This window comes from Ipomoea nil, unplaced genomic scaffold (assembly GCF_001879475.1).
Source record: "Ipomoea nil cultivar Tokyo-kokei standard unplaced genomic scaffold, Asagao_1.1 scaffold1074, whole genome shotgun sequence".
Lineage (NCBI taxonomy): Eukaryota > Viridiplantae > Streptophyta > Magnoliopsida > Solanales > Convolvulaceae > Ipomoea > Ipomoea nil.
In genome coordinates, this window is record NW_017617502.1 from 446,869 (window position 1) to 471,403 (window position 24,535).

At 33.4% G+C, this 24,535-nt stretch overlaps 2 protein-coding genes across 3 annotated transcripts; one reads left to right on the forward strand and one right to left on the reverse strand.

Annotated features, from left to right (window-relative positions):
• Window positions 1–9,024: 9,024 nt before the first annotated feature.
• Window positions 9,025–15,219, reverse strand: LOC109182549 (long chain acyl-CoA synthetase 4-like). The gene is made up of 19 exons (XM_019332693.1): window positions 14,960–15,219; window positions 14,667–14,730; window positions 14,488–14,577; window positions 14,119–14,175; window positions 13,640–13,688; window positions 13,478–13,554; window positions 12,800–12,839; window positions 12,627–12,721; window positions 12,356–12,523; window positions 11,974–12,084; window positions 11,613–11,700; window positions 11,391–11,457; window positions 11,157–11,232; window positions 10,923–11,040; window positions 10,556–10,801; window positions 10,097–10,236; window positions 9,831–10,013; window positions 9,574–9,693; window positions 9,025–9,245 (listed from the first exon to the last, which is right to left on the reverse strand). The coding sequence occupies exons 1-19, from the start codon at window positions 15,118–15,120 to the stop codon at window positions 9,210–9,212; spliced, it is 1,986 nt and encodes a 661-aa protein (XP_019188238.1). The 5' UTR covers window positions 15,121–15,219; the 3' UTR covers window positions 9,025–9,209.
• Window positions 15,220–20,596: 5,377 nt separating this feature from the next.
• LOC109182685 (O-acyltransferase WSD1-like) lies at window positions 20,597–24,344 on the forward strand. 2 transcript variants are annotated; one of them, XM_019332836.1, is made up of 7 exons: window positions 20,597–20,916; window positions 21,200–21,811; window positions 22,153–22,219; window positions 22,489–22,604; window positions 22,751–22,960; window positions 23,281–23,418; window positions 24,048–24,344. In XM_019332836.1, exons 1-7 carry the CDS (start codon window positions 20,635–20,637, stop codon window positions 24,204–24,206), a joined length of 1,584 nt encoding a protein of 527 aa, XP_019188381.1. In that variant the 5' UTR covers window positions 20,597–20,634; the 3' UTR covers window positions 24,207–24,344. The 2 variants fall into 2 exon arrangements, with proteins under 2 accessions (XP_019188381.1, XP_019188382.1); XM_019332837.1 differs by having other exon boundaries at window positions 22,492–22,604.
• The last annotated feature ends 191 nt before the right edge of the window (window positions 24,345–24,535 follow it).

Below are 24,535 nucleotides of genomic sequence, written 5' to 3' on the forward strand. Positions count from 1 at the left end.
ATATTGAATTTTTACTATTATTGCTAGTCCAATACCCCCCATTGTTCAATTAAAGCTTCTAGGTCTTGCAAATAAAACAACATTGTGTCATTATTCACTTGCATCCAAGGGAGACCCACCTTAAAGTCATAATAACAATTTTTCTTTTGCCTACAAAAAAAGACAAAATTTCTCGCCCTATTGACCCTACACCTTGATCTGATAAGATAGTGAAGTTGTGAGAGGTAAATTACAATAACACATTTCTCTTTTTAAGTGGGTTGATTAGTGCTTGATACCCATAAGAAATCCACCATATTAGGTATAACGCGTTTTCTTTTTAGTTAAACTAAATTTTATTCCAATAGTTAGTATTGTTTGGTACCTTATTAATTTCGAGCTGTGATGATGTCATATATTTTTTTCTGGAGTTAATTTCATTTTTTGTCCTATATTTATAAATAGTAGCCCACTTTTAAATATATATATTTTTAATCAGAACATTCTTTTTTGGTCCTAGTATTATTGTGACATGACCAATTTTGGTCCTCTATTTGGAAAATAGCTGAAGTTTTGTTAAATACAATGATATTTTGGTCGTCAGTTATGAATATTTTTTAAAAAGTAAACATAAAAAATATAACGGGTCAAGACACTTTGTATTAAAATTATCAAAATGTACCAAGTGGCTTGTAGTCCATTGGTATCGGGTTGCTCTCTTAAGTGGGAGGTGTAAGGTTCGAACCTCATTTGAGGCAAATAGTGTGTATATGTAGGGTATCCCCTTTCTTTATAATAATATTGGGATATGTGTCAAGTTTTGTGAACAATATTTGACTCAAGTTGTTTATAATTCAAGTTTTTTATAATATTTAGTTTAGCGTTGGTAAAAAAAAAAAAAAAAAAAAACAAAACAAAACAAAACAAAAAAAAAACAAAACAAAAACAAAAAATCAAATTTTAAAAAGTATAAAAAATGTTAAAGAAAATAAGATTTAAAAAAACAATTTATTTATCCAATAAATAGTTATCTAAATAAGAAAGATAAAATTGGACTTATACGATCTCGTATCAAGTAGCAAATTTCAACGAACAAAACGGTCGATCATTTTTTTCCGGTGCCAGCGGCCAAAGGATCGACTATCCGAATCGGTGATTGTCTCCGCGTTGTTGAGACGACCACCAGATTCCCATTCGATCAACGTACAGACTCATCGCCAGTCAGACAACCAAAGTTCAGCTGGAATGGAGATTTCTCGCAAAAGCCCTATGTCTTCGTCGGCGGCCCAAACCCCAACAATACAACCGGTTGATCATGAATCGAAGGACGTGATGCTGGGTTTGTATCTTCGTCGCTGATGGTCAGATTGTTAATCGGCACTAGGCAAGGTTGCGCAACCGAAGCTTTTTCGGTTTGTCGAGGCGATGGTGGTGTCTTCGTTTTTCCGCCGGCGACTAGACATGGTTCCGTAGAACCGCATCAATATATATATATATATATATATATATATATATATATATATATATATATATATATATATATATATATATATATATATATATATATATATATATATATCACACACAATTAAGGGTAAAATAGAAAATGAAATATATAATCTATTCCAGAGAACTCAGGAATGAGTTAATACTAGGGGGGCCCCTAGTAATAGCTATTCACTTTCTAGAGGGAATAGACCATTCCTAGGAATAATGTTCTTGGAAATTTTTTTTTTAAAAAAAAATTTACCAAACAAAGAAAAATACCTATTACTGAAAATGTTATAACATTCTAGGCCTATTCCGCGAACTAAATATGCCATAAGAGTTTAAGTAAGTGTTGAATCCATGGAAAAGAACGAAGGAGAGAAAATACTAACAATGACTTTTGTATTATTCCTTTTTTTATGCTTCTTCACAATATAATAAACCTATATATATATATATATATATATATATATATATATATATATATATATATATATATATATATATATATAGTATTATACTATATAATATATATATTACATATACTATATAAATTGATACGAGTTACAAACTTTCTTGTAAATGAAAGTTATATATAACTATTAAAAAAATTCAATTATTTTTATTATAAATTTGAACGGTTATAATTATCCAAAATATAATTTAATTTTTAATTAAAAAAAAAAACTAATCAATTAAGAGTCGATCACAATCATTACATTGATTCTCAAGATTTCATATTCATCATCAAAACTTTGAAACCTCGCTAATACACACTATTTTAATATTTAAAAATCTAAAAGATAACACGTACAAAAGTATAAATTTTATAGAGCAAATTACACTTTTGGTCCTGTGACTATAAAGGGTGTGTTAATTTGGGTACGTGACTTTTAAAACTAACAATTTAGTCCTTTAACTATTATTTTTTTAGCAGATTTGGTCCTCCCGGTCAAATTGCCGGTGGAATTTGGCCGGAAAGACGTTTGACTTTTTAAATCAAATATTGGTGGGGGTAATTCGGTCTTTTTAATTGTTGAACCGAATTACCCCCACCACTATTTGATTTAAAAAATTGAACGTCTTTCCGGCCAAATTCCACCGGCAATTTGGCCGGGAGGACCAAATCTGCTAAAAGAATGATAGTTAAAGGACTAAATTGTTAATTTTAAAAGTCACGAACCCAAATTAACACACCCCTTATAGTCACAGGACCAAAAGTGTAATTTGCTCAAATTTTATATTCAAAGTATATTAATATATAAAATAACGGTAGATATAACAACAAAAAGGGGGAACAATATATATACTTAAAATGCCCGCATTGGTAGCTCAACTGGTCATAGAGGTGAAACTTTGGAATAATGACTAGGGATCGAGTCTCACCAGCAGCAGTGTGGGAGCAACCTCTGAAAGTGAGGGTGGGGGCTCCTTGTGCGCAGTGAGCACCGGTCTAGCCTCTATGATTTATGTTCGGTTGAGTCACCATGATATGTGGGGGGCCCTGAGGGTTGGTTCCTTTTGGAATAATATAATATTAAAATGAATTGATTTGATGATTATATGTACAATAAAAGAATTAATTCAATAACATAATTGATGAGGAGCAGGTCAATCATACAAGTGGATTAATAAGAGTGTATTTGGCAGCGAGCATAAATGCTCTTTTGGCCCGTGAAAGTAGTATTACAAAATCCAGCTAAACACGAACACACAATGTTAGCATATATGTCACATAGACATATAATTATGTGAACAATCAATAATTGCTATAATTATACTAACATTCTTGCTATAGTCTCATAATTTTCGATTGATGAAAGGTTGAATGGTCATGGACGACTGTCGTGGACAATGTCGTACCGTGTATGAGGAATTAATTGAGCAACGAGAAGGACCTTAAATATCCACATTTCATCAGTGCGATGGTTGTATATCTTTAGGTTTCCTATGTATGCTTATGTTGGTCTCGAAGGGAGTGAGAGCAAGTCTAGAGGGAGGGGGGTGAATAGACTTGCTAAGTTTTTGAAAAATTTTAACGCTTCGTCCAAATAAATCGAAAAGTTACGTAAATGATTCATTGAGAACGCACAATGGAATAGTTAACCATTTTTAGTGGTTTGGACGTATTTTTGTTCTTCTTAAAATTTATGATTTGTGTGTGATAAGAGTATGTAAGTGAGTAGTACAAATAAAGATATAGAGTGAGAGAAAGATTTTTATAATGGTTCAACTAAATCAAGCCTACTCCACTCTTCTCATTAAAATTTCTAAGAAGGTTTGCACTAATCCTTTTAGTACAAAAGTCACTCAAGCCTTAAACACCAAGCCGACCTTGAGTATCTAGGCTTTTCAACTTCACACAAGTTTACTCCGCATCTTTCTACTTCTATTGAGTAGAGTTACAAATGATTGAAGATAAAATTCTTCAATCTCCAACTAGAAGTATCGACTTAAAATAATCTTGATCTTCTTGGTTTGAGCAACACAAACTTCTAAATTCTGGATAATTCTTTGTAACTTTGGTTCTTTCTCACTACTCCTGAATTGTGAAACTTTGAATGCTTTGAACGCTTAACAAATTTTCCTAGATTGACCAACACCTTCTTTAGTCTTGGAAGAGGGTATTTATAGGCGTTTTGAAAAGGATCTGTTGGAGGGAAAACTCATTTCAAAAAGTCTATTATCTAGTGAGTAAAGACCATCGTGTAATCCGGTGGTTAGGTAGACTTGTCAGATTTTCCAGCCATTAGAGACTTATTTTGCGTTGAACATATATTTTTGCTCTTCACAAAATGTCTAGGCTTTTTAAGGAAAATCTTCCTTGAGATGTGAACCTAGGACTCTTTTTGCCTTGATCACATTCACTAGTGTTTTAAGATTTCGAATTGTTGGCTCAGAGAATGTCTCGATGATGAAGTAATCTTTTGGGTGAGTGGATGAGTAAGATGGTATCCTTACACCGGATATTGTTCTCACAAGGATTGACGATAGGAGTAGAGCTTTAGCGTCACAAACATAAGATATTGATGTTCCTCATGGAAATCTAGCCAAAACATAGGGTAGATATGGATACAAACACAATATCAAACAACACACTTTAATAAAAATAAATGATAAGAAATTGGAGGTAGATAGGAACTAATTTAAAGGTACGTCAAGATAGTGAAACTAAATTGGGGGGCAAAAGATGATAGATGTTATATAATGATAGGAAAGTCTTTCTCAAGGTCATCCCACACTTCTAAAACATTTAAGGGCATTCTCATGACTCAAGAATATAATGTATAAGAAGCATTTCATCAAACACTTGGTGTTCTTAACATCACACACTTCCCTTTTCTCAATATGAAGCATGGTTGATCAACTCCTTGAACTTAGACTAGGTTGTCACTCCCTAATCGGGACTCAAATATGTCAATCAACATCATCAAGGTCAAGTACCAAATTTCCTTCTCAACCAATTCAAAGTCATCTGTTAAACACCTAGTCTACATCCCTGCCTCCCTACCTCCCTCCAAGGAGAACACATAAGCATAATGAGAATAGCACAATATTCACAAGCAACAAGATATTCCACGACAAACACAAGATATAAGATCAATGTAATAAAACAAGAAAGTAAATTGCAAAGGAAGGAAATAAAGAGAAGAAGAACTTATCTATTGAAAATAGCACAATATTCACAAACACATTGTCTAATGCCTTTGCATTGAAAGATTTGGGCCCCTTACATAATTTTTTAGGTGTGGATGTAATTTCATATGTGTCTGGTTTGTTTTTGTCCCAATCACAATACATTTTCGATATTTTAATCAAGCTTCACATGGATGGTGCAAAGGCAGTTTCCACGCCTATGAGTTCTTCAGAAGTTCTGCCTTTCTTGGACTCTTTTGCGGTTGTTGATCCTTTCAATTTTCGCAAACTTATTGGTAAGTTGCAATATTTGAGCATTAGTCGTCCAGATGTTTCATTTGTTGTGAATTGTTTATCTCATTTCATGCAAGTACCATATGCGGTACATTGTTCCATTGGTTGTTTCTCAAATATACTTCTTCCTTTCGAATTACTGATTTTTTCTGATTCCGATTGGGGTGGCTCTAGTACTTTGGGCCGTTTTACCAATGTGTATGTTTTGTACCTCGGTAATATAGTATCTTGAAAGTCAGCCTGTCAAAAATCTATTTCTCATTCTTTCGCTGGGACGGAATATCGCGCCCTTGCAAATGCTACTACTATACAGAGGTTCTGTGGGTTCAACATCTTTTGCAGGAGCTACCAGCCTACTAGTGTTGTAAAAATCGGCCTAAGGGTGCCTAGCACCTAGTTGGCTCCCAACTAGGCTAAGTTGGCGCCCAACTAACTCGGTCGTGTGGTATTTTTGTCTGCTCGGTTGCTCATCTTCTATATTCCTCCAGTCATGTACTCAACTAACCATTTAACATATGTAGTTGACTAGTTTGTGGATTATAATAATCTAACAACCCCGCCCTAAGTGGGAAAATAGAGACGATATACTCGAATTAATCGACCGCCAAGGAGGTGCCTGACTAGCGCCTAGCACCTTCTGCAACATTGGGTGCTACGAGTGCCCCTGTGCGGCTCTCATGTTCTGTTGTGTGATAATCTCAATGCAACATATGTGTGCAGAAATCATGTGTTTCATTCTAGGATGAAGTATATTGCCCTTGACTATTTCTTTGATTGTGAGTTGGTGGCCTCTGGGGGGACTTCGGTTGTTCGTCATCTTCCCTCTAAAAAGCAGCTTGTTAATATCCTTATTCCTTACAAAGCCGCTGGGTCATGCGTTTTTTTAAAATTTTTGGTCAAAAATCGGAGTCTCTAACGGATCCTCCATCTTGCGAGGGCATGTTAAACATATACTCTGAACTATTCTTCTACTTAATTTTTTTATTTTATTAATTATTTTTCTTTAACATTTAGTTATGCTACTGTTATAACTTCCACTGTAAAATACTATATATTCCTTCATTTTGAGTCATAATTATACAATTCATTCTAGTCGGACACGCTATTTGCATCAGGAACATGTCATGGCTAAAACGACGTAACCTTAAATTCTACTAAACGATACTTTAATTTTAAACCTTTTTGTAAAGATAGATTATATTGATCCTAATTAGTCAAGCATGCAACAATGTCTAATCATGACAGGAGGAAGATATAATGGTCCAAACGCAAAACGCCACCAACCACGTGCAGAGGCACATGACCAAATTCCCATGAATTTGTTGTTTCTTCTCCACTTTCGGAGACTATAATGCAGTCCGGTCCAATTAAATAGTTGATATATTTTCAAAAAAAAAAAAAAATAGTTGATATAAATCAAGTTATTTGGATCAAGTTGAAATCCCACGTAGGAGGTTATGGTTCGAGTCTCAGTGAAAGTGCTATTGACTTTTTGTGATTCAATAAATTGAGAAAATAGTTATGAATAGATACTGCATTGTAATAGAGTTACTAGTATTAAAAAAACAAAAGTTATTTGAATCAAAATTTTTGACAAAATGTGACAATATAAGTATATTCATATTTTAATATGGAGTGAAGTCAATCAATTAGTGATTAGCTAATTCATGGAAATACGCTTGGACATACTTTAGTTAAGCATGCTTTGTGTAATGAGGGAGACGGGAGGGTTGAGTGTTTTGATTATATCTCTCGTTTTATTTCTGTTTTGGTTTGTAGAAACGATGTGTTTGCGTAATTTATGAAGTGGTTTTTGGTTTTTTTTTTTTTTTTTTTTTTTTTTTTTTTTTTTAAAGCATGGTAAAGATTAGTGTTGCAAAAATCGAGTCTAGGTTAAAAATTGAGTATGGGTTGAGTCTATACCGGCTGCCAAGCATACACCATAATTAGTCGGCTAGGTGGCCGACTAGGCACTGATCACCTAGGCCGACTATATTGCATAGTCGGTCGATTAGCTATTGTTCCTTTTAAAAAATATATTATTTCACTTAAAATAATATCGTTTTGAGCAAAATAATCCTAAATATTTCAAACTCTATATGTTTTTATTAGTTTATTGTTAGATTGTGAAACTTTTTGGTAAAAAAATTTGATCTATATAGTTTTATCCCATTATATATATGGACAGATCAAAAGAGAACAATATCCTCTTATAAAAAGTGAGGACTAGTCTAGGTCGTCTATTAAAATTTATTAATGATTGATTTAATAATAATAATAATAATAATAATAATAATAAAAACACGAGATTAATTTTATAATTATTAAAAACTTTTAAATTTTTCAATATTTATAAAGAACTCTATATATTTCCGAGTAACCTTCAACCATTGATATATCTGTATAAATATAGATACATCAGATCAATTCTCACTTTTTACGTCGGATCCTCCTATATGTGTGTGAGAGAAGAAGATAGGTAGGCAGCAAAACTCATGCGGCAATCAAGTCGTTAGTTGGTGAAGCTTGTTGTTCATAGTTGCGCCGCTTTCCCCTGGCACCATAATGTGTTTAACTACTTCTGGCATTATTTAATTTTCCCCATAATAATCTGTCTGCTTAATTGAGTTTTGGTCTTGCTACTTTTGTGGACTGCAAGTTGCATAAGCATTAAAGTTGTTCTCCGAAACTATCTTATTTTTAGATATGATAGTCCGAATAGTTAGATTTCAAATTGTTTTAATTGCTAAAATTTAACATGTTTAAATTATTTATTTTATACTCCGTAGTCCGTACTACATAAAAGTGCAACCATTTACACTATATAGTGCAAATTATTTACCTTTTATATTGGTGTAACTAATGATAACGTTAGATATACACTTATTATTATAGTTGCTCAGTGTACTTTATATTGTTGCACTATATTATATGAACCTATTACTTGCATTTTTAATATATTTTACTTGCATTATTGTTGCACTCTATGGAGCTGTTATTTGTACTTTTAACACATTTTACTTTTTTTTTCAAAGTTTGAATTATTTACAAACATGTCATTGCGCTTTTTTTTTAAAAAAAAAAAAATTGCTTCTAATTAGTTTGATTTTTCTGGTTCCTAGTTTTGTCTTGTGCGGCTGTTCTCATTTGATCCGTTGGAGTGGATACAACTCCATGTTTCATCAATATTCTCCAAATTTTGGTCCTCGTTTCCATTTTTGTCAGGATCGAAGAAAATTATCATCCCTACCTATATATTTTTTTTCCATTTTTATTTTGAGCTTAAGCATAAATTTTATCATTGAGCAAATAAATAGAGTGCGCACAAAAAAAAATAATAATAATGTGTGAAGCGTTGATATACTTCTAATCCGTTTGATCTTTCCAGATGGACGACTGTAATTGATTCCTAGTTTTATTTCGTGCGGCAATTCTCATTTGATCCATTGGAATGGACACAACTCCATGTCTCATCAATATTCTTCAAATTTTGGTCCTCGTTTATGTTTTTGTCAGGATCAAATAAAATTATCATCCCTAACTATATTGTTTTTTTTTTTTTTTTGCCATTTTTATTTTGAGTCTAAGCATAAATTTTATCATTGAGCAAATAAATAAAAATTAATGGAAAATTAGACATAAGGAGATAAGTTTTTGATTAAAAAATTACAAACATAATGTGTGAAGCGTTGGTATACACATGACAACAATCAATTGTTGCCAAAATACTGACAAATGTGTGTTTGTGATTACTCATCATCACAAGTACAAATACTCCTTCCAGCTAAGTAGTGAGCTTCAATTCATTCTCATTATCTTCTGCTTTTATACATACCATTTATGGCATTCTGCAAATTAAAGGTTACGTACTGCAATGTCAGCGTTGAGATCAGATTATCATTTTACAGGAGAACATAAACACTTCCCAGGTTACAATACTACTCTTTTTGTCATAATAATAGAAGAATGCAAAAGTTATATATATATATATATATATATATATATATATATATATATATATATATATATATATATATATATATATATCCACACAAGCACAACAATTTGTGTTTACTCTAATTAAAACTCAAATTTTGATTTGTAGATGAATAATATAGACCTAATTAAGTCCAAGTTTCCAACTTTAAAGAAGTTAATTAGGTGCAAATTAAAAACCTGGTAATATTTGAGAAACTGAGCTCGCTTCTTCTTAAAAGTTGGGGTTAGAAGGTTGCGCTCCATGTCAAATGGTATGGGGTCAAGGTGAACACCTTTCACAAACTCAAAGCCTTTCAACTGCAATCAACAAATAAATTCGATTATCTATATTCCACTCAAAGCTGAAGACCTTGTGGTCGAATGACATAACTGTGATTCTCCTTAGGAGAACATTATTCAGACCAAATTTCTTCACCGAAAATATGTATGTATACCTCCTTTTCTTTTGCAATCTTGGACAATTCACCAAGAATATATGCATTTGCCTTTGGGTTTTCACATATAGACTTAAAATCTCCAGCTACTCCATTTTTCTCTGCCCACATCTCAATAGATTCTTTATTGGGGTTCACAACAGCAACAAGAAAGGACTCAAAACTGTTACCATACACCCATATCTGCATACAATAATATATCATATCATGGAAACCAACAACGTATGTAACATTTTTATGTGTAAATAACCAAAAAAATACGTTACCGAGTCAACACTGGAGGCTAGAGAATAAATGCTTTCAAGATTCTCCACTGAAATATACTCTCCTTGGGAGAGCTTGAAAATGTTTTTCTTGCGATCAATGATTTTCAAGCTGCCATCTGGTTGCCATTCACCAATATCCCCTGACACAAATTGACAGATAGAGTTAGTTCAAGAGTCAACTAGAATTGGAAATCTTGGGGCCCACGGGCTGGTGAAGGGCCAAGTTCAGCACCAAATGACGAAAGGATTGTTAGACCGACAGAGGCTTAAATGGTCAATTCCAGGCTTCCAGCACCCTGCTTCTTAAAAATGTATAATATTACGTCTTCGCTATTAGTTATAACTTTTGACAGGTGCTGGTTTTGCTATTAACTATACCTTTTGATTTTGGTTTAGTGGTAAGTCATCTTAAGTAAATAAAGTTCGGTCTTTGCTACTAGCTATAACTAGGCTGATCACCTGTGTGAAACCATCCATTAACCATAACCTCTGCTGTGAGATCTTCGCGCTTGTAGTACCCCGAAAATAAACATTTACCCCGTATGCATATCTCGCCTCGCGGGGTGCTTCCGAGGGCATCATACCCCATATCAGGAACAGATTCTAGGCAAACATCCACAACAGGCAGTGGAGGGCCGACCGTACCCACCATTGTTAGGTCATCTGGTCGCGAAACAAATGACCCTGCACATGTCTCTGTCAAACCTATAACCATTTCAAAAATCATTAGTTGATAGTGAGACTACACATTTATATCAGTGCAGGTTACGAGAGCAGGCCGGACCAAAGGCCTTAGAAATAATGAAATGTGTATATAAATGAATACCATATCCTTGGAGAACATGAGCTCCTGTTACAACACGTAAAAATGTTTCAACTGTTGAAGAAAGTGGCGCAGCTCCAGAGAGAATGAGACGTAAGTTCCCTCCAAGACCCTCTTTCACCTGAACATTTTAATATTAATCTCAACAAAGTGATATCAGAGCATAGGTCACAAGTTATAGCTTTTTGGCATGGTATAGTAGTGGTAAAGCGTTTGATCCTAACAAGGGATTGTTACCTTTTGGAAAATAATTTTGTCAAGTGTTGGTGCTGCATCCGTGTGTTTATACCCGTTAATCATGTTCTTCAATTTGCTGCAAATTAAATAAATTTCAAGATAATAATAGTGTTTAGTATTAGTAGATGTTTTCATTGGCTCAGCCTCAGATTAGAGCAGTGTTGAGCAATTTATGTGTGAATAAAATAAACCTGAAATCTTCTGTCTGAAAAGCATATATAACAGGTTACTTACTAGTTATATGCAATATTGAACAATTTATGCTTGAGGAAACCTGCAGAAGAAATCTTCTCTACCAAGCCTGGAAAGAAGTAAATTAAAGATTGACTTTTAAGTAAGAATAATCTTGTGTGACACCATCTCTCGGTGAGACGTCTTTTTTACAATTCATAGAAAAGTATTACAATTTAATTAAAAGTATTATATGTCTCATATGAGACGTTCCTACACATATACCTGAATAAATTCTGTCTAAGACCCGAGGGACAGCACAAAATGCAGTTGGTTTCAGCTCTTTGATGTCATCAATCAATTGTTTAACATCCTGATGGATGAGGATCCATTATATATATCTATAGATAAATAATCAATTGAGATAACATCTTTCCGTGAGACTGTGAGGCACAACATGAATGCACAAGATCTACTATAGAGATGCACAAAAATTAAAGTGTGCACAATTTATCCAAACATGAGTGCACACAATTTGGTATATGTGCTTCCTGTAGTAGATCGTGTGCATTCATATTGTGTCTCACAGTCTTGCGATAAGATGTTGTCTCATTGTAATAGTCTTGTGCAAGCTGTTTTAACTTACCTTATGCCAAAAGCCAATAGAGGCACCTTTTGAGAGGAACAATTCCTCGATCACTCGGTCGAATATATGGGCTAAAGGAAGGTATGACAGATACACATCCTTCTCTGTGAACTATCAATCATGGGAAAAAATAAACTAATTAATGCACAAACCTAAAGTTAAGGGTGAGATATTGAGTGAAATGAATGAAGTACATGTCACCAAATCAAAGCACGCGCTCCATTTCAATAACTAAAAGTCTAAACTGATAGTTAGATTGCACATTTATATCTATATATTATAGGTTAAATACGCCCCAATAGTCTCTTTTTATAAGATGACCTTTGGCGCACATTTATGTATATATATTATATGCTTAATACTACATATATGATATATATACCTCTTCATTCATGTCCTCCATATGATGATTTACACCTGCAATGATTGAAAGAATGCTTTCGTTGGAAATGATAACACCCTTTGGGTCGCCAGTAGTGCCACTGGTGTACATAATGGTGCAGATATCTGTCTTCCTTTTAACAGGAAGATCAAATTTCTTGTTCACTCCCTAGTATATATGTATGAGACAAACTTAAGTTATTAGAAATTAAAGAATAGATTGCAATTAAGGAAGGTTACTTATACATATATAGTTCCATGCATATATATACCAGCATTAAGAACTCATCCCAGGAATAAATTTTCACATTGAAAGTGGCAGCCGCCTCTTTCTGTTCTTCTGTCGCCTCTCCGAAGCTCACAACAGCTGCAAATTAATAAATTTGGTGATCCCTTAGAAACTATGGGTGACAATCTATCAAATTAAAAGGCCTTATTAGCTTACTTCTCAAGAACTCCTTTGTATTAGGCAATGTTTTCAACACCTAAAACCAGAAAAGTGTGGATTGTCAATGAGCCACAGGCAGAGTGATATATAATTGAATTGTGTTAGGCGCCACAGCCAGCATCAGGTGGCTAGGAGAATTGTTGGACGAGGACTGAAGGGTTAATTAAGTCTAGCACCTTGCCACTCAAAAATGTGACGGTATATACAGAAATAAAGTTTTGTCACTCGAAAATGTGGTAGTATATACGGGAATTGAATAAAGTTGTGCAGGTAAGACTAGCCCTTGAATGACCACGGCCAGCATTGGGTGGCTAGGAGAATTGTTGGGCGAGACCTGAAGGGCCAATTAAGTCTAGCACCATGCCACTCGAAAATGTGACGGTATATACAGAAATAAAGTTTTGCCACTCGAAAATGTGGTAGTATATACGGGAATTGAATAAAGTTGTGCAGGTAAGACGGGCCCTTGAATGACCACGGCCAGCATCAGGTGTGGCTAGGGGAATTATTGGACGAGGACTGAAGGGTCAATTAAGTCTAGCACCTTGCCACTCGAAAATGTGACGGTGTATACAGAAATAAAGTTTTGTCACTTAAAAATGTGACAGTATATACAGGAATTGAATAAAGTTGTGCAGGTAAGACTGGCAAGTGATGGGAGGGGAAATTGGTCACCTCATGGATTTTAGTTTCTTCTACAAAAGCAATGGAAATGGCTGCATGGCAAATGATAAACTCAACTGCGCCAGCACCTGCAACAAACCTAAATGTGTCACAAGACAAAACTAAAGTTATATAATAATATAATCAGCATAAAATTAAAGGTAATGTGCATACCTAGAGTGTCATATAAGGGGACACAATAAAGCCCATGAGCATTGCAAGCCTGCAATATACATACATATATATAGCATTTTGATTACCTCTTATATGGAGTGGAAGCATCATCATATGATTCATATCCAAACAATGAACAATTAGTACACTAAAAATGAACATCTAGTTAATTAGTGGTCCGCCACAATTGTCATAGTTCCTCAATTGTTATTAAAGTGAGGAATTTATTTCTTCAGAACTCAAAATTTTCACTTTGATAATAATTGGTGGATTAAATCTATATCATAAATGATTGAAGTATTAAATTGTACGTTATCCACATATAATGACTAAAATTCTATTTCACCAAAACAAATAATAAAGGCCTTTAAAAACCAATATACTAACTAGCTTTGGAGAAAAGATCAGATCATCTAAAAAGGGGCAAACACTTCCAATTATGATACTATACTAAGAAATTAAATTGAGAGGATAATGACCTGCATGCTTATAACCCAATTAGAGCAATTGGCACCATAGATTCCACATTTATCACCCTGCATGCATAAAATCAAGTAAAAGAATTATTGAGAATATTGGATGTCTGATCTGATCTCCCATATAAGGCCAAATTTAATGCTCCATACTCTAATTTGTAAACAACTATTTGCAGCTATATATTACTCCAAATTCTCTGTTATTTATACTTCTTAGCTATAAGAAGACCATTTTAATTATGTCAATTTTAACATGTTATAACATGTGCATATTTTTTTTTGAAAGGTAAACATGTGCATATATATGTACTAAATCATGATATGCCCAAAAAAAAAAAAAAAAAAAAAAAAAAAAAAAAAAAAAAAACTCACTTGAGTAACGCCACAAGCACGAATTGAAGCTCCAACTTTTTCCACAATATCATATACTTGTTTGTAAGTCAGCCACACATATTTACCATACTGAAATTAAGTGCCAATAAGTAAACAACAAACAAAATATATATAAATAAATAATCGAGTTATATATATATATATGCAATGTAGGGTACCTGTCCATCAACAAACTCACGCTCACCCAACATTAAATTATTAGGAAATTTTTTGACCGACTCGCTGCAAATCATAAAAATAAAATACAAATTAATATTCATATATTGACTAAATAAAAATTATATATAGCTAGTATCGAAGATACAACTTTATTTTCTTATACTTGTGTAGCAGTTAGTGTCGTGGTTCAATGACAAAATGCTGAACTCGACTCTCTGAGCCACGCATAACCCAACAATTAACGACCGCTTAATTATTGTACCCAGAAATGAAAAGTGATGATAGTACGTACCAGAAAATATCCCAGCAAGAATGGAGGTGTTGAGGTAGGGGGTTGAATCCATTTTGAGCCAATACATTTCTGTATACTGCCCCAACAGATGGCCTTCCATCTACACTTTCTCTGGCCTTCTCCATCTCAACAACATACCTCTTCTTATTACCTCCTTCCATTCTCAACAATTTGATGATTTAACCAATTATTCCTCAATATTGCAGATAAGATATATAGATGAATTTGAATTGTGTCTTTTATGGTAGCTAGCTTAGCTTATTGCATGCATATATGCTATGCTATGCTATGCTATTTAAAGTCTTCAACTTTCACCCGTTTAAACGTACGTTATCAAGACAGGCCAACTACTTTGGTGGCCGCCGATACTTACTTGCTTTAATAATATTCAGTTAAAAGAAGCCCAACCAACACCTATAGAGTTCAACAATCTTCTTGACTATACATATATTTAATTTATGAATTTCATACCGTGTTGAATTGTACTTTATATTATTTTGTCAATTCCTACTCCAACCAAAATTTACCTTTATATTATTTTGTCAAATGAGAGGCACGGTGTTCGGAAAAATAATTAGAACAAAAATGACGTGTGTGTAGTTTTTTGAGGCATTTTTCGGGTGGTGTTCACCACTGATTAGTTTTTTGAGGCATTTTTCGGGTGGTGTTCACCACTGATTTGGATCGGGTCAAAATGGATTCAAATTCTTCAAAGTAGGGGATGAATATAATTTAATTTCGTATTTTTATATGACATTCAAAATTAATAATTAGTAAATAAAAACTTAATTATCTAAGTAATATAGCCTTAAAAAATAGATCTTGGGAAAAAGAGCCTTTGTTCATGCATGTTAGAAATAAATGTGAGGTAGATTAATATAAAAAAATTTTGGTCATGTTTGGTAAAATAGTTAGATTATGAGTTAATTTTGGCTTGTTTAACCACTATTAGCTCTGTTTGACTTAGTTAAACAACAAAATTGAGTGTTTGGTTAATTAGTTTTTTAGTTTATTGCTCCAAAACATAAAAATTCAAAAAGCTGTTCAAAGTAGCTTTTTCGATCAGCTTCAACTAACAACTAATTTACCAAATATCTTTCTACAATCAGATAATATTATCAACTAGTCAAATCCACTAACCCAATCCGCTATTTACCAAACACCCCTTTAACTTTTTAAAGAGATTTAAAATGTGTTTTTTTTTTTTTTGGTGAAATTAAAATGTGTTGTTAGAAGTTAATATTTTTGTTCCGTTCAACATCATATGTATAACAGAAACTTCCTATTAATTTATTGGGTCAAAGAAAATCAGCATGCATATTTAATTATAGGTAGAAAATGGAAAAATTGAGCAATTTTTTGCGGGTTAAAATGAACTGAAAAAAAAAAAAAAGAAAAAAAAAAGGACAAGTTTTTCAATGAACCAATATTAACGAGTTATCAATGTTGAAAAAATCTCTAGGCGCCCTGTAGGCGCATGGAGACCACCTAAGGCGCCTAGGAGGCCGATCGCCTAGTGTCAAAGTGTGATTTTTACAACACTGCGAGTTAAATTGTAATAGAGTCAGTAGTATTCCAAAAAAAAAAAAAAAAAAAAAAAAAAAAAAAAAAAAAAAAAAAACGAGTTATATTGGGGAAGGGTGGGGATGTAAAATTTGAGTTGAAGTGTCGGTTATTCATGGGCTTAGCCGCTTAGCATGTTTTGACCTACATTATAAATTTGAACACCGCTTCTCATCAACCTAATAGAGGTGGCAAAGTGATAAGAGGATAATTTTTATATAAGAAGATGATGCGATTAATTCTTGTCAAGCCTACTGCCTATATGTATATGTATGTATATCTTTAATTTTAATCTATTTTTTCAACTGTATGATGTAGCAAATTTTGACTACATAATTTTTCAATTCCTTGATGTACCTAGTCCGTCATTCGTCTAGTCGCCCGGTAAAACAACTCACCAATCGTATGCTATGGACCCATGTCCAGCATGCATGCGCTGGACACAGGTAACAGTGTCGTTAAGCACTGTTATTTTCTTTTTTTAAAAAAAAAAATTTCAGACCGCTTCGTTATAGGAGTATATGTTCATAATTTTATTACTATATGTTCATAATTGTAAGTTCATAATGTAAGAGTTCTATGTTCATAATTCCATAACTGTGTATTCATACTTCCATAACTGTACATTCATAATTCCGTAACTGTACATTCATAATTCAATAACTGTAACTTCATAATTTTCGAAGCTCTATGTTCACAATTTTAGAGTTCTATGTTCATAATTTTATCACTATATGTTCATATTGTAAGTTCATAATGTCAGAGCTCTGTGTTCATAATTTCATAACTGTACATTCATAATTGCATAACTATACATTCATAATTGCATAATTGTACATTCATAATTCCGTAACTATACATTCATAATTCAATAACTGTAAAATCATAATTTTCAAAGCTTGATGTTCACAATTTTAGAGCTCTATGTTCATAATTTTATCACTATATGTTCATAATTGTAAGTTCATAATGTCAGAGCTCTGTGTTCATAATTTCATAACTTACATTCATAATTCTATAACTGTACATTCATATTTCCATAACTGTACATTCATAATCTCATAACTGTACATTCATAATGGCACAAACGAATAACGCCGTTAACGGCGTGACAAAATAAAAAAAAAAAAAAAAAAAAAAACTAACTGAAATGACACATTTTCTCTTAAAACAACGTCGTTTTGGACTCGTGTCCACAATTCACTTGCGACAACTCACTCATATTTAAAGTAAGGGAAACAAAAGCACAAAAAATAAACAACATCATTAAGGCAAAAGAGAAAAGATAAATGAGAATAGACTTATCTTTATAGAGGAGTCAATGGCTCGGCAAATCTAGCTGAAAAGCTATAAGCTAGGAACTGAAAGCTGAAAAGCTATAAGCTCGGAGCTGAAAATTGAAGAGCTGTTAAGCTAGTTGTTATGATTGAAAGTGTTTGATAAAATTAGTTTTTTGATAAGCTGATAAATGTAAAAAGACTAAAAAGGACATTCCATAAAATTTAAATTAATTTGTTTACATATTAAAATTTAACATTTTGTCTTTAAAAAAAATTAACATTTTGAAATAAAACTATTAGCATAATCATGATCTAGCATCTCATAATCAAGTAGCAATATTGTTGCAAATCTCATAATAATAATAATAATAATAATAATAATAATAATAATAATAATAATAATAATAATAATAATAATAATAATAATAATAATAATAATAATAATAATAATAATTGCAGTGAAAGTTGCGGATAAAGGAGAAGAGAAATGAGTTTTAATTGGGAAGGGTAAATTATGTCATTTCTTTAAAATAATAAGAATAAAGATGGAAAAAAAGTTAGGAAGCTAGGAGCTTATTTTGAAACGCTACCTAAAGTAGCGTTCCAAAATAAGCTCTTATTTAAGCTATGAGCTTTTTGGGAACATTACCAAACAGAGTTTATACCTTATTAATAGCTTAAAATAAGAGACTATATTTACTATATACCAAACAAAGAGACTTCTTCTAATTTACTCATACCCATTACCATTATCTTACCTCAAAAGACTGAATCGCCAACCCTAAAGGCCCCTCACACTCCGACCCGACAGAGCATGTCTCATTACCATTATCTATAATTTGATTCCAATTACAATTTCGATTCTAATGTTTGCACCAATTGTCCCCTTAGTTAGAATCTAGCTTTATCCTTAGTCTAAATTTAGAAAATAAAAATAATTTCAATTTCTTGTCTTCTAATTCTATGATGAACTGAAAGGAGTGAAAGCAAGCAAATAATAATAATAATAATAATAATAATAATAATAATAATTTGATTAAATATGATTTTGAAGCTGATAATAGAATTTCAAATTGAAAAATGAGATAGGGACTCTCATGGAGTAAAATCCATATTATTGCATGTGTCACAATTTCATTAATAGAAGATAAAGAAATAATAAAAATATTAAATTATATTTTTTTTAATGAATCAAAACACACTATACTTAAAATAAAATTTAGGAATAATAATGCGTATAATATTACTCATTCAAATTAAAGAATTCACTGTTGAACATGAAATGTGACAGTAAAAACTATTGAAGGAAGAGTGGTTGGGACTTAAAAACAGCAGCGAGCAGCTACAAAGATCGATAAAATTTATGGATGGTTTGTCTACGAAAAGCTGCTGTAACGTAACTATGTTGCTTTTAATTAACCAAGACGTTTATTGCATGCTTTTCTGCTCAACCATCCATGCATGCATGCATGCAGCTGTGACTAGTGATGATGAGCTTTGGAACGGGAACCACCCAACCACCCCGATCCACTTTTAACCTATATTCCTTAAATGCACCCCCACCCTCCCTCCTCCCTTTATTTTTCCATTTTAATTTTATTTTTGTAACATCACCCTATCAAAGATAGGGATGATACTTTCAATGAGCCCTGCGAATATCCACCCGAATTCACTCCGCATGGATCAAATTTTTTTAGGTGATGGTGGGTGGTGGATCGTCGGAGGTGGGTCTTTAAACAGTAAACACATGATGGGTCAGGTTGAATTCTGATTCTATGTACAAAACCCGCCTAGAACCTCACCTGACCCACCGTATGTGTGTGTGTGTATATATATATATATATATATATATATATATATATATATATATATATATATTAGTAAATTAAGTACTAGTATGTAGTTATTTATAAAAGTTTATATAACTTCGTGTATCTTTTTACTATTTTTATATGTAAACTACTAAGTTTATTTTTTTTTAAAAAATAACAATTTAGTTATTATATTTAAATATTTTTATTATTTTATGTTTTATTATCACTAATGAATTTTATTATGTGTAAGTAATTTAAATATTAATTTTTTAAAAAAATAAGAAGTTGATAAGTGGTGGGTATCCGTAGTGGGCACTCACATCCAGTAGGAGTGGGGGTGAGTTTTGAAAAAATTCACCCCATGTAGGTTGGAGGTGGGAATGGGTGAAAAAAATATAAGGTGGGTCGGGTGATGGATGTAGCCCTTTCCGATCCACACCTGACCATTGCAATGAGATAGATATATAGATAGATGATGAGTGAAGAGTGATATCTTAAGTAGCTAAGCTATATATATAGATAGATATATTTTCCAGAAGTCATTTTCCTGTTTTCCAAACGGACTCTAAGTTGATAACTTAAGTAGCTAAGCTATATATGCTAGCAATCGCAGGGTGTAGGCTTCCATTCTTATGGGTTGTGGACAACCCTATACAAGCATTTGAGGTACTGCTGAAAGTGTTGAGACACATTTTACAATAACTTCACCCCAAGTCTCTCGAATACGAGCCGTATAACTCTAGAGATTAGAAAAGTAATTCTCGCAGGAATATAACATTAATCTTATGAATTTTTTCGTTTTAATTTGACCTAAAAAAAATTTCAATTAATATCTATAGCCTTTTCCATTTATAGTACAGTACCTACCCTTTTAATTTATATAGTTGACCGGACCTCATACGACTTCAATAATATCACACTCTCTGTATTTATATTATGTATATATAACAACATAACGTACCGAAGAAGCCTCTCAAAGCCTCTTTTGCAGGGTTTGAATTGTAAGTATCCATCCAGTATGGAGAGCATGATGAGTGGTTTAAGATGGAGAAAGCAGAGTGGTCTCAAAGCTATCCAAACAAAAATAGGCAAAGTTGCAGAGATTGAAATGAAGGCTGAGGAAGATGATAATGGATATGGAGAAGAGCCGTTGAGTCCGTCGGCTCGGATGTTTCATCAGCCCAACTTCAACGTGCACGTCATAGCAGTCATGGGGAGCAAATGCACCATCCAACCCCAATTAGTCAAGCAAAATTTAGTGCATACTTTGCTTAAACACCCTCGCTTCACTAGCGTCCTGGTATATCTCTCTGTCCTATCTTACTTGTCCAGTTTACTATTTATCACCCGAACCAAATACATAAAATGGTATAGATAGAGTGTTAGATATAAATGTAGTATATACTCTAATGTTTCTAAATAGAATCTACGAGAAATTTAACCTCTGTAAGTCTGTAACAGCAGAAGCTATGCTGATCTTCAGCCATAATTGATAGTGGACTAGTAAAATAACCTTAGCTGTTTTGTTTCATACTTCACTTAGAACCCTGGATGGTGTATTGACGTGGGTATTTTATTTGCAGGTTGAGGATGAGAAAGATAAAGGGGAAATGAAATGGGTGTTAACGAAGGTGGAGTTAGATGACCATATTGTGATACCAAAGGTGGAAGAAGACAATAATAATCTCCTTCTCCGGGAATCAGGAGACAAGTTTGTAGAAGACTACATTCAGAAGCTGAGCAAGACAAGCCTCCCGAAATCAAGACCACTCTGGGACCTCCACCTCCTAAACCTGAAAACCTCCGACGCCGAGGCCGTCGGCGTCTTGAGAATCCACCACTCCCTAGGCGACGGCGCGTCCCTCATTTCCCTCCTCCTCGCCTGCACTCGCCAGACCGCCCATCCCCACAAGCTTCCAACCATTCCCACCAAGAAACGGAGGCCCCCCCGCCCCGCCGCCGCCGCCGCTTCAAGAATGTGGCCGGCGGCATGTCTTGTTTCCCTGTGGTGTTTCCTAACCTTGATGTGGAATAGCTTTGTGGACGTGTTTATGTTTGTGGCCACGGCTTTGTTCTTCAAGGATACAAACACACCAATCAAAGCCACCACCGGCTCTCACCTTCATCCTCGCCGGGTGGTTTATCGGACTGTCAGCCTAGATGATTTCAAGCTCATTAAGAACGCCATGAACATGGTAATAATTAAATCTTCTCCCAAAAAGTTGATTCCCAGCTCTAAGGGTCTCCTACACCCCGACCCGATAGAACATTCGGAATATGTAAATCACGATAACGAATCAGCAAACAGGGTCAAATGCTGATGCACAACATAAGGGATGTACCCATTTTGGACATAATTCTCACCGCAATGTTCAAATCTTGGTCTCTTCTTATTTACTTAATTGCTTATAAACCATTGAACTAAACCTGTGGCAATAATTAAATCTATTAATAATAAAAATTGTATATATTAATTATGTCATTATATTACCAGCTGCTTATTTATTATGTGTAATTCCCTACTACCATTGCACAGACTATAAATGACGTTGCATTGGGAGTTGTCCAGGCTGGTTTGTCAACCTATCTCAATAAGAGATACGGTAAGTCTAACTTATATATACTCTTTCTGTCTCATTTTACTTATTTGTTTATTATTTATTCTTCGGGTAAGCTGTTTTTTAAATTCTTTGCTTATTTTATTTTTAAAATTTTTAAATTTAATTTTTGAGTTTATATATATACTAATACTAAATTTAATATGAAAAACTGAATTTAAAATAACTTCAGTCAAATATCTTTAACGAAACCAGACACATAACATTGAAACTCCAGATTTTATTATTTACCAATAGAGTCTGATTTAATTTAGCAGGTGATCACGACAAGGAGGACGACGGAGAGATGGAGAAAACGAAACACCTCCCCGACAACATTCGACTTCGATCAACTCTTCTTATTAACTTAAGACCATCTGCTGGAATTCAGGTTAATCCTAATCCTATATAATTAGTCACATTATTAACTTGGTAACCGTAATTTTATATGTTCAACTCACAGGGAAAACACTTAAATTGAATAATTTATTTTAGTCCCAAAAGAAATGACTGAATGAGTAGAACATGACTCGGCAGGAATTAGGTGAAATGATGGAGAAGGAGTCAGAAGCAAAATGGGGAAATTGTATAGGTTATGTAATACTCCCCTTTAGAATTGAATTAAAGGAGAATCCTTTGGATTATATGAGAGATGCCAAGTCAACTATTGACCGCAAGAAACGTTCCCTTGAAGCTCTCTACACTTTCTACATTGCCCAATTTGTACTCAAGCTTTTCGGCATTAAGGTACGCATGCACTTTTACTACAATTTTAAAAGTAATTTTTTTAAAAAAAAAAAAAATCATATTCAAACAATGTTACATGTAAAAATATTTTTACTAACTATATACGCATTGTGACATAAAGTTGCCATAAATCGCAAAAAATAAAGTGACACTAAACTAAGTATTTTAATATCAATTAATTATATCATATAACATGTCACATCTAAGAAAATTTTTACCAATACAAATTGAATGATTCTATTATTTTTCGTATAAGCTAAGATTTGATATAAACAATATTTTTCTTAACTTATATGCCCTTCAATTTTTGGTATGTACAGGCAGCAAGCTGCTTATCACACAGAGTAATTGAACACACAACAATGTGCTTCTCCAACCTGGTTGGTCCTCAGGAGGAAATCGGTTTCTGTGGTCACCCCATGGCTTATCTTGCTCCTTCTTCTTATGGACAGCCCCATGTAAGTATGTATATATGTAGGGTTATGTTTTTTACCTGTGTGTGTATATATATAGGGTCAGGTTTTCGTGGGGATAGTATTTTCTGTGTCGTTGTGCGATCACTCACCATTAGACATGTATACATGCACTACAAAGTGTTTGAAAATGCACCATTATGTGTGATGCAATGCATTTTTTGGCGTATTTCTGAATATTGTGGTGCATTTTTGCATACTTAATAATGTTGAATCTGCACCGGCCACAAGGGAAACACTATTCGCAATTGAACCAGTATCTATCTATGTATAAAATGATTAGTGATCAAATGAGACCACATCCCTCCGTGACACTGTGCGGACTTGTACATACCGGAATGCACACAATTTAAAATTCCAGTCACACAATTATCTACCAGGCATGGAGTATGTAGTTTAAATTGTGTGCATTCGTATAGTAGTTTTTGTGCTTCCATGTTGGTTCGCACAGACGAGGGTGGTCTCATTGGAACGTCACCTTATATACAACTCCAACAATATCTTTGGTTTTTTTTCCTGTCTTTTTGCTAAAAATGCTTTTTTCCCCATATTTATTCAATTGAATTGATATATATATATATATATTAATAAAAATAAAATTTAAATTTGTGCAGGCACTGATGATTAATTTTCAAAGCTACATAAACAAGATGACGATGGTGTTATCAGTGGATGAAAACGTTATCCCAAATCCGCACCAGTTGCTGGATGATCTTGAAATGTCTCTTAAGCTAATTAAAGATGCTACCCTAGCAAATTCACTAGTATTATAAATAGTGTGTTCAAATTATTTTTAACATCATATATTATTAATGCATTGTAACGCGGACCGCCCACTCAACCCATCAAGAAGAATATATGTATGGCACTTTAATTTCATTAAGCGAATCAACTAGTATTTATTTTTTAAAGACCAAATACCAATTTTGATCCCAGGAGTATGAGTAAAATGATAGTTTTGATCCACATATTTAATTTCTACTAATTTTCATCTATGACTATTATTTTAGTGCCAAAACTCATCACAACGGTCACCCCTCCGTTTAAGGCATGCCAAAATCTAAAAATTTTAAGGGTATTTTCGTCTTTTTCAACTTAAGAT

Bases quoted from the DNA above. Each gene is read 5' to 3' on its own strand.
- LOC109182685 (XM_019332836.1), top strand. From the start codon at position 20,635: ATGGAGAGCATGATGAGTGGTTTAAGATGGAGAAAGCAGAGTGGTCTC. The intron at 21,812-22,152 runs GTAATAATTAAA...ACCATTGCACAG, and splicing joins TTAAGAACGCCATGAACATG to ACTATAAATGACGTTGCATT. The intron at 22,220-22,488 runs GTAAGTCTAACT...GATTTAATTTAG, and splicing joins CTATCTCAATAAGAGATACG to CAGGTGATCACGACAAGGAG.
- LOC109182549 (XM_019332693.1), bottom strand. From the start codon at position 15,120: ATGGAAGGAGGTAATAAGAAGAGGTATGTTGTTGAGATGGAGAAGGCC. The intron at 14,578-14,666 runs GTACCCTACATT...ACTTAATTTCAG, and splicing joins GTGAGTTTGTTGATGGACAG to TATGGTAAATATGTGTGGCT. The intron at 12,524-12,626 runs GTATATATATGC...CATATATACTAG, and splicing joins GGGATGAGTTCTTAATGCTG to GGAGTGAACAAGAAATTTGA.